At 37.1% G+C, this 11,102-nt stretch overlaps 1 protein-coding gene across 1 annotated transcript; it reads left to right on the top strand.

The window, feature by feature from the left end:
- Positions 1–1,141: 1,141 nt before the first annotated feature.
- Positions 1,142–5,224, top strand: LOC121423249. The gene is made up of 2 exons (XM_041618570.1): positions 1,142–3,021; positions 3,939–5,224. The coding sequence occupies exons 1-2, from the start codon at positions 2,616–2,618 to the stop codon at positions 4,997–4,999; spliced, it is 1,467 nt and encodes a 488-aa protein (XP_041474504.1). The 5' UTR covers positions 1,142–2,615; the 3' UTR covers positions 5,000–5,224.
- The last annotated feature ends 5,878 nt before the right edge of the window (positions 5,225–11,102 follow it).

Genomic DNA, 11,102 nt, shown 5'->3' on the forward strand with positions numbered 1-11,102 from the left:
TTGAACCTTGTTTATTTGTATTTGATAAAAGTTGATTAGTTATTTATTTTAGGGGACTCACATAAACAAGCGATGCTTTCCAGTGAGATCCCTTTATTTCATTATTCATACTCTGTTTTGTACCTACTTACTTTGTCAAAATGGAGAAGAATAAAATTCAAACAATCAATCAAACGTGAAAATAACGCGTCAACGCAGGAGATTTTCTATTAAAAAAAATAAATCCTGCAGCAGAGTCTCGAGAACATCTGAAATCTGACTGCACTGTGTAATCTTACATGCATTTGTGTAAAATTACAGAAAATTGGTATTTGGTGTATTTAACCTTACAAATTTATTGTAATAAAACCGATCCCCCTTTTTTTAACAGGCCTGTTCTGTAAAATTGTAGAAAAAATATAAATCAATCTTTCCTTTTATAATTATATCAGGAGGAGAGACCTGCGGGTCATAGCGATTCAGTTCACTTTTCGCCTCCCAGGCACAGGTGACGCCAAACAAATGATAATAATAATTTCAGAATGATTTAGTTGTTTCTTTATGCAAATTTTTTTTTCTGTAAAATTTGCTGTATTTTCTAACTGTGCAGTTGCCCTGTTGATTTTAAATTGCTTTTGCAATCTGCAGTTTCTTCCAAGCAAGAGGAATTTAAAGAATATTAAAATAAATAAGAAATGTAATGAAATTACGAAGCATAGGGTGGTCCATTTCTCCTGAAATACATGTATGTTTGTTGCTGTTGGTCAGACTCATATATCTTTTTTTTAATAGATAAGTGCACAAAATAACATCAGTTGGATGGAAATACTTTAATGTAGTCCTGAAATAAGGAAAACCGCCAATTAGAACCAAATATACTCATTCAAAAGTTACGGGATGTGACACAAAATTAGAAGGTAAGGAATCATTGTGTGATTAAGCTAGTTTTAAATTTTGAAGTTGACTTCACTATACATGCAAACACAATATAATGTATCAGAACACACGACGTGATATAAATCAGACAAGGTATATAATCATTTATCTAAATTAAAATGAAATGAAAATCCATATTTCATTGTTCGAAATAGACATCAACGTTGAAATACTCCGAAAATTTGCTTTGCCCAATTGATCGTGGGCCCGGCAGCCGCTGTGCAGCGCCAGATCGATGAGGCTCTATTCCCTTTTATTGTTGAACGCCAAATGGGGTAGCAGCAATTCCCACTTTTAACGTCTTTTGGTCTGACGCGGCCATGGTTTGAACCCTGACCTCCCGGTTGTGAGACGGACGCTCTACCAACTGAGCCGACATTATAGCGGAAAGACAGCGAGTTAAAATGAAAGACAATAATGGTGAAATATTCGGTCCAAAAGGTCCAACGGGCAAAAGTGGATAGTCGAGGAAAATCGGAGCAAATATCTTAATTTATCCCATTAGGAAAGGCTCTAGCACTGGATTTACAGAAAATGAGAATTCAATGGTAAAACGGTAGCGCATCAAACGTTATATACTATACTCTTTAAAAATAAAGAGACAAACACATTTGATAATCAGTATTTGACTGATTCAGAGGTAAGGAGAGTATTACATAGGGACAGGGTGGTGCCATTTGAATAAGGTGTGTGGCGACCTGGGGTCGACCTTCATTCTCAGACTGAAGGAATATTATGGGTATTAAGAGTTGCATGACAAAGACCTCTCCTTGTACTCTTCTTCCTAGGCTTGTTCATTCCCCATCTTTTTTTTTCTTCACTACTAAAAAAAATCATCGGGGCAGTACTCCTCCCCCCCCCCTCAGTGGAGCGTCACCACAGTCCCAATTGACTACTGGCTCATAATTATTCCCACGGCCTACAGAGACGACAGGCTGGTACGCGTAGCAAATAGCATAAGAAGTCAATGAAATTAGCTTAACGGCAGTCGTTTCTAAAATATATATTATTCGTTCGATTTGTTCTAAGTTTCATTTTAGATTTTATCGGAAGAGGTTTAGGGACAGTGTGTTCTAAGGAGTGAAAACACTATACGATATTAGAATTAGCGTCAGGAATGAATTGAGATTGATGCGCCTGTATGAGCACGGACCTTTCGTGTAAACATGGTAAAGTGAAACTAAAAACACTTAGTTACAAGTAATAAAAATACCTTCATATACAATCATTGAAGCAATAACAGTCATAAAATAATAACCACTTGATACCACTGAACCATGCTATAAATAACTGCTGACGAACTTAACTCTGGGAAATTCTGAATGTCCTTCCTTGTGTTGCTAATTTGCATAATCATCACCTAAACGATATCTGATTTGTTCGTGGTATCATTGATGGGCGGGAAATATCGAATGTCCAATAGTTTTGGGTTATGATATCATTGCCTTCCAACCCACCCATCCCTCTACACTTGTCTGATAATTTGTCACAGTGAAGATACGGAAATATATTTCTCCAGACCTTATACTTAAGCTTTCCTGAACAAAGGCAAGACTAAAAACGAAAGCAAAATTCATTTACGATACAGAGACATAACCATCATTTATTTGGTGATAAAGCTTCTGTGTGCATCCTTTTGAGAACTAACCTCGGCTGTTCTTACATACTCCTTGAACGTAACATCAGGTTCGTATTGCAAGATGGAGACTCATTTCACTCTACACGATGAAAGATCCCATCTCCTAGAGCATGATCTTTATGATAGTTTCTTCATGGATCAGTCCAGTACATGGCATCCTCAATCAATCGAGCAACGTCCGAAGAGCGATTCTGGGGATAGATCTCCCCTGCCGCTGGTCACCCAAGTCACTCTGGGGTTCCTCGGTCTCTGGAGTCCGCACCGAAAAACGGAATCAACGACAGTCATCTCGTCACATTCCGCTTGGGGGGAAGAAACACTGGGCAACAACAACTGCAGGATCCAACAAGGAGACGACAAGGACGATTCTTCCAAACAATGTGTCGATGAGAATGACAGCGGGTACTGTGACAGGGATGGTGACGATGGAAATCGGTCAAGGAAAACATTAACTTTTGATCGAAAGAGTAGGTATTGATTTGTAAGATGGATTTTTTTTTTACTTCTATCAATCTTAGGCTACCGTGTCATCAAAATTATTACGGGCATCACACCTTGATAATGATGACTCCGGGATGCCCATAATTTGCTCATGATTTACACATGTGATTTTCCAAATCTGGGTGGAATGTCATTTAATCGATGCAAATAGCTACCAATATTAATTTGTTTTTTCCTATGATAAACAAATATCACATCATATTATGTTCGCGTGGTTAGCGTTTCGTTATTAGACTCTCGTCATCTCATTGCTTGAAAGGTACTTCATTCAATTTTTGACCCATTTTCTGCTCCATGCAATTTTTAGATTAAATTTGTCTTTTACGAATAAAATGAATAAAATACATTATTAGTAGTCGGTCTTGGCTGTGGCTACCCTTTCCATTGAGATTCAAATATGATTCACTGGTCTTGATGTGCAAGCGCCATGTTTGAAATGTGACCCAGAATGAAAAATCGAACTTTGACGTAATTTTTTTTTCAATTCATTTATTTGACGTCCTTTAAAAACATACAAACATATTATGTACAAGTATACAACAACAAAGGAGTAAAAGAATTCAAATCACACTATAAGCAATAAAAAATGGTAGAAATATAAAAGAAATATAAACGAAATGAAAAGAAAATGTAGCGGATGTAGGAAGTCAGAAAAGCCATTGACCTGTCAAAGCCGACTCCCTTGATTACTACATTATGGTACGATTAAAAACACAAATAGAATAGTGGCAAAAAATAACAGACACGAACATATTGCCTCTCGCCAGACCATCACAAGATCAAACTCTTGCTTTATACACATAGCTAAATCTGCTTCATCAGGTAATTTAAGAGAAATGTCCCTCAATAAAATCGTAACATTATTTTTTTTTCTATTTTACAGAACGGTTGATCGCTGTCAATATTTGCGCATTCTCGTACCTCATATTATGCTGTTCCCTGATGGCGTACAACTTCATTAAATACATGAAGTTCTACTGGGGGAAGAAAGAAGACGTTCTCCATCTCATATCGTACTTCACGTACCTCTTCGAGGTCATGGTCATACCTTTTTGGTGTTTCTACGCTCGAATCCTCTACCTGGTTCTTGGTCACCGCTGTCGGGAGTACTATCCCCTCTCTCCTGCGTATCTTTCAAATCGCGTGGCGGTCCTGAAGGATTCACGCTCCGGCGCCAAAGGCCTCTCTTGGCTTCGTTTAATTTGCTTTCTGGTGTGGCCGTTGACCAATGTCTCACTTCGATTTGCCAACGACTACTACTTCCAATCTTGTCGGACCCTGACAACCTATAAAGAAACCACCCACTGGTGCGCTTTCTTTGGATACATATTCTATGGTAGTTTTTGCTACCTCGTCTACATTGAACGCCTATCGTTTGAATGTGAAGTTCATCAGATTGCTACTTTCGCCCGCGAGCAGGCATCGGGTAATAACGTTGATCTTGTCCGCAGGAGAATTTCACAATTCTACAAGAATTATAACGTGCTGCGTCGACTCATCGGGGCGTGGGTGGCTTTCTCCATTATTGTGGCGACTTGGGGAATTACTGCCCATATCATTTGGAATTACCTCATTTTCAGCGATAGCAATATCGACCCTCAAAACATCCCGATGTTGAACTTCCTCAATGTGCTGATCGGCTCACAGAAGATTATGTTCTTCGTCGTTCCATTTTACGCAATCGGGGGGCTCAATCTAGAACACGTCTGGAAGCGTTTGAAGTACGAAATTGTAAAATGTCGACAGTACGACTATGACGCATACTGGACGGCCATTAACAGATACATATATGAGATCAATGTCGACTACTCGGGTGACCTTACGCCAACGCTGATCTTCAGTGCCATCGGCTTTTACCTGGGTCATATCGGGAAGGATTTCCAAGAGCATACAAGGTGGAACTATCCAATGACCGACTGCCTTAATGGGACACGTTACAAATAGAGTCGATGTACTTGTAAATCTTCTCGAGGCCGGCCAGCGTGGCACCATGCAAATCGACAGTTAGAAAGACCACTGTTCAAATTACAAACCTATTTAGATTGTTCAAATTACAAACTTATTTAGATATCCACTATCACTTAGCTAACCGCTAGCTTTACACAGCAAAAACTGTGGTGTTAACCGGTGTACATAGAGGACCACACCAGTTATTTTACACCGGTGTTAAATTGGTGGTGTTAGTTTTACACCTATAGGTGCTATACAACACCTTTTGTTGTTACATTTACACTCTTTGGTGTTATGTTTAATCTCTAGGGTGTAATTTTAACACCTCAGGGTGTGGTCCTCTATTAACACCAATTGGTGTCAGTTTTAACACCGCAGTTTTTACAGTGTACCCAGTTTTAAATGAGAACAACACAAAACTTAATGAAACAAACTGCTCGTCCTGAAACGAATCTCTCACGATGTGAAATGCTGTCAATTCTTTGAGCCTACACTAGATGTTATTGTAGAAGAAAGTCAACGTGACTTGTGTCACCAACACCAAAGACGAGCACCAATCGACGGTGAAATCACTCATTTTGATGGGTTCACATTCAATGTTGATATCCAGCGAGGATATTCTTAAGAGAAATTTCATGACGTAACAATAACACAATGCCTAATGGCGCAAACCTAGGGAAGCTATCGGGAACATAAAGAATGCATTATCAAATACCTTTCGCGATAATGAAGTGATTGGAATAGAAAGATAAAATGATTAAACAGATTTATAGCTAATTATCAAAGTCAGATGTAAAATAAAAGGTTATAACAGAGTTTCATGTCCTACAGATTTTCATTTTTTTTTTTACTAAGTTTGTAAGGTTTAGTTCAAGTAGTTTCAACTTCCTCAGTATATTGTGCATGGATGAGAAGAAAAAAACATCGATTTGCTTCGAGTGTATATGTGTACATACTCAAATGTACATTTAGTTGTGCATTTCATATAGAGTATAGTCGTTTAGAGTAGTTACATGTCTAATTTCCTTAGCCGTAATACTAAATTGTATACAGAAACTGTTAAAATACTTGGTGTTTATATTCAGTCAAACTTAATATGGGATAAACAAATTTCAGATATTAAAAAAGGTGTAACAAAAAATTGTATGTTTTTTTCAAATAATCAGACCTTGTTCAAATTTGCTTTGGATACATTCGTCCAATATTGAAGTATTGTGCACCGGTATTCAACGGAGCACTAACTGCTAAACAGGCAAAGGACTTGGAAAAAATACAAACAAAGCGTTTGCAAAATAATTCTTAGTTCAGATTATATAGACTATGAAAATTCACTTACAAATCGTAGATTAGAATATCTAGAAGACGAAAAACCTGTGTATGGAGATTGCTAAATCTCTTTTTAAAAACCCTAACTGTAATAACTGGCTACCAAAAAAGGAGAAATGTCTTAATCTCATTAAGAAGTGTTCCAAACTTTGCTCAGATAAAATGCAAAATAGATCGTTTTAGAAAACGTGCAATACCATTCATTGGCTTACTAAATTCTGAATAAAAATTTACTTTCATAGCCTTGAAATCAACTCAAATATTTGCCATTGTTGTAGTCTCCATTTCAATCCAATTAGTATTTGAATTTTTGATTGTCTAATATTCATCACTTTTTTTTATATTCATATTTTCTTTCCAAACTATTTTATTATAAATCCCTACATGTACCTGTTTAAATTGTAATTGTTGCTTTTACCCATGTATGACTTGTAAACATGCTAATTTCAGCCTTTGACTGTGTAACATGTATTGTTTTTATACGAAATAAACCATGATTTAATTGAATTGAATTACATTATTTATGTTGTAGGTGTACATTGGGGTCAAGACTCCCCTCCCCTTGAATACTGCATGGAGGTGACTGCCCCCCTGCCCGACAATATCAAGTTTTCGCCATCGCGACGGGGATGGATTCTACAACAAAGAAAATCTATTGAATCAACCCGTCAAATCACAATGATCAGCTGAGGTCTTTGTCGAAAAAAGGGACAGCTGATCGTCGTTAAGATTCTGAGCTGACGAAAGATGCAAATAATGTCGTTTTTGTCCAGAGTCCAGGACGAAACTGCTGTTTTTTATTCACCGATTTTTTTTTTTTACAAAGACTGCTTTGTCATGAAGGGCTTTTGACACTAGGATTTCTGGTTACACTTCGTAATTCCGAAACACGTAAATTGCTATACCTCGATGTTCCGAAAAGGTAAAAGGGTTCGTTAATCCGAACATTTGTGGCGTTATTCCGAAGGGTCGTTAATCTGAAAACGAAATAAGGTTCGTAATTCCGAAGGTTCGTTAGTCCGAAAACGAAATAAGGTTCATTAATCATTTCGTTTTCGGACAAACGAATCTTCGGAATTACGAACCTCAATTCCTTTTCGGAATTACGAACCTTCGGAAATACGAACCTTCGAAATAACGAACCTTCGGAATGACGAATGTATGCAGGATTTCTACGTTGTAGAATCTGTCCCCGTCGCATGCGAAAACTCCCGTGGCTTGGGGGCAAAAACGGATGGGCTATACCCTCATATATTTGAATTTGAATTTTTATTTATTACCAAATATCACTGTCAGTTACAATTACAAGGAATAGTCCCGGGAATCATATATAAACAAAACATTTGGTAATTGGAGCTAACAATTAAACGAACCGGGTTATGGATGTATAGCAATATGCATATCATCAGTATGTCAAATGTGTTCTTTCTTGTTACTATAAGTTGTGAATAGGTCATTACATGGGCGGGATGGACAATGCAATACATTCACAATGGTTATACTTAAGCAAAATAATTGAATGGAAAGGAATTGAATTGGAAAGGTGAATATTGTTTAGCGATCAATAGATAAAAAAAAAGAATTCTTGAAGATTAATGGCCATCACATCAATAACAATTAGGAGAATGGTGCGTTTCGGTTGTTCAATAATGATTAAGAGGTCGTTTGTACAAAATCATTATCACATCAATCGTTAAAAAAAGATAGAACGGATCGAGGGAATGTATAACTAATGTATAACGACAAATAAAATGTAAGAATTGTCATGTAAAATATGAATATAAACCCTACATGCGGAACTCTCAAAATTTTCACTTAATCAACCCCAAATTGCTTATTGCAAAGAGATCCTTAAGACATCAAGGTCCCGATTCATGGAACTCTCTACCAGAGTCTATCAAAAAATGTTCATCTCTTTACTCATTTAAGCACTAGCGGACCCACGCCCCCCCCCCCCCTGACGAGTCACAACCCATGCAATGGACATATCCTCCCCCTGACGTGTTTAAAAACTTTTTTCTTTCTTTCTTTCTTTTTTTTTTGCTTGTCAATTTTTTCCAGGTTCAAAATCCTTTATTTGTGGTTGACCCTTTTTTTTTTGGGGGGGGGGCTTGTCAAATTTTTGGCAACCCCCCCCCCCCTTCCTGTGGAAAACCTTATATAGGTACGCCACTGCATTTAAGGCAAATGTTAAATCCATGTTATTATCAGAATATTAAAAGTAAGTTTGTTTTCTGTGTCAGAATTTCAGTTAATCATTAAATCACTTTACCTATGATTTATTCATCACCAAGTACTCTTCCATGACCACCCACCATCGTGACCTTCATTTTCACAATATTATCTCCATCATCCTCATTCTTTTCATCTCCATCTTCATCATAGTAAAATTATGAACAAAATAATATATCTACTCTGCTGTATAAATGTATTTATCAATTCAATGAGATTTATTCCGGGGTTGTCATTTTTTCAAACATTCTGCTTTTAATGACAATCCTTCTCCTGCAAACTGTAAATGTTATATTTTTTGTTGGTAGTAGATCATAACTGTTTAGAATGACTTTTTTATTCAGTTTTTTTTCTTAATGTTCCATACCAAAATCAATTACCGATATAATGTTTATTATGTAATGAAGATTGTATTGTATACGAATGTTATGAATGCAGAAGACAACAATAAATCAAATCAAAATAATTTTGTCTCTTATATTTTCTAGTGACATTGAAATGCATGTAACCGAGGGGCGGGAATTGTTATGAAGCTGGTGTGATGTTCGACATCTACACAGTAAAATGTTTAAAATTTAATACATTATACTGTTTACGATATGAACCTTACATTAGTTGTTCAACAGTTCAAACGACCATGTTTATTTTTTTGAGAAAGAACTATTAAAAATACAAATTTGTTGTTTGAGATAAACCATTGAAGTATTGTGAGATCACTGGCGGATCGGGGGGGGGGGGGGGGGGGGAAGCCGGCCCGTGTCTCCCCCCCCCCCTTGAGAAGAAGAAGCAAAATTTGTAATGTAAACATGCTCTTAGAACACAAGTGTTCCCCCCCCCCCCTTGAAAGTGAAGACCTTTTTTTGCCTTTTTTTTGCTTGTCAAATTTTCAGAAAAATTTGCCCCCTTCTGGAAAATCCTAAATCCGTTTTGGGAGAGGCAAAAAAATCAGTCAAGCAGGTAGGTAACAATTATTGGACAAACAATAATATTGTTAAAAGATGAAGAAAGATGTAATCACTACAGCGTATTGCTTTATGTCCTCGTAAAATAAAATAGGTGGCCTATAATTTGAAGTAAAATTTTTGGAGAAAAAAAGTACGTTTGGGATACGTTGTCTAGGCCCTATAGGAGTAAACTGAAGAGTAATCTCTACCGTATAACATCATTATTACATCGCCAACAAGTCTCTATGAGTAAAGCGGCATATCACTGCATTGTGCATATACAATTTTTTAATAAGCGAATGTTAATTGGTAATAACTCAGTGGCGTAGCTACGGGGGCCTGGGGGGACGTGCCCCCCCCCCCCCCTGAGATTTGGTGTGCCCCCCCAGAAAAAAATTGGCAGAGTAAAAAAAAAAGGGAGAAAGAAGAAAAGAAAAAAGAAAAGAAGAAGAAAGACAGAAGAAAAGAAAATAAGAGGAGGAAGACGAGTGAATCAAATAATGTGAGGGAAGACTTGCAAAAAACAATCTTTCATGTTACTATATAAATTTTTTGCTTGCGCTTCGCGCCAGAATTGCCTGTTCGATGAAATTCATATCTTGCTCATTAGGCTGATATGGAGCAAGTTTTGAAGTCAATATACAGAACATATTTTAGCTCGGACATCGAGCTTTCATTATTTTTTTTTCATTTACAAATTTAAGTGCTCTGTTACATGTCCGTTTTATGGTCTACATATCAGCATTTTAAGCTCACGCTGCGTGGTCACATTGTTTGATTTGCTAAGTTCATATTGTCTACGTGTATTCCATAATGTTCCACTAAACAAGTGTATTCAGAATGCCCAAATTCTAGGTCTAAATCGAAAACATGCGCGATAGCTTGCATGTTCTTTATTTAAAATGTACTTAAATCATCCAGTTTCACATCAGAATATCAATAATTGTTTGCTCACGCTTCACGATCGCATTAATGATGCCAGAGTGTCCTGCTTTTAGGTCCAAAATTAATTTTCTTCCTCTCGCGCTCGCATCAATTGTTTAGTTAGATACCTATACCATTTATTAATGCAACAAGTGCTTAGAATCACCATTTTTTTAGGTCGAAATGTCAATAAAATTTGCTCGCGCTTCGCGCTCGCATTATTGAAATATATACCGTTTTCGTGGGTAACTGTAAGCAGTCCTTAACAGGTCCCTTTTCGATAATGCTTGAACAGTTAATACAAATTTCTGCTCGTGCTTAGCGTTCGCATTACCCATCTAGTTACTACGAATCTTGTTCAAGATCACACATAACATTGCCCAGAATATTAAATTTTCAGGACAAAATACATGAAAGTAAAAAAAAAAAATCGCTCGCGCTTTTTATAAGGCTTATGATATTATTTCATGTTTATGTTTTATAAGAATAAAACTAAGTAGTGACTGATCAGGAAAAATATAGGTGAAGATAATTTTGGGCCCCGTCCCCTATTGGCGAAAGTCGGATCCGCCCTTGTGACACATACACACACCGGAAAAAATGGCCGGTGCCCCCCCCCCCTGAAAAAGCAAGGACCCCCCGCTGCCCCCCAGGAAAAAAAATCCTAGCTA

This window comes from Lytechinus variegatus, chromosome 10 (genome assembly GCF_018143015.1).
Source record: "Lytechinus variegatus isolate NC3 chromosome 10, Lvar_3.0, whole genome shotgun sequence".
Lineage (NCBI taxonomy): Eukaryota > Metazoa > Echinodermata > Echinoidea > Temnopleuroida > Toxopneustidae > Lytechinus > Lytechinus variegatus.

Bases quoted from the DNA above. Each gene is read 5' to 3' on its own strand.
- LOC121423249 (XM_041618570.1), top strand. From the start codon at position 2,616: ATGGAGACTCATTTCACTCTACACGATGAAAGATCCCATCTCCTAGAG. The intron at 3,022-3,938 runs GTAGGTATTGAT...TCTATTTTACAG, and splicing joins ATTAACTTTTGATCGAAAGA to AACGGTTGATCGCTGTCAAT.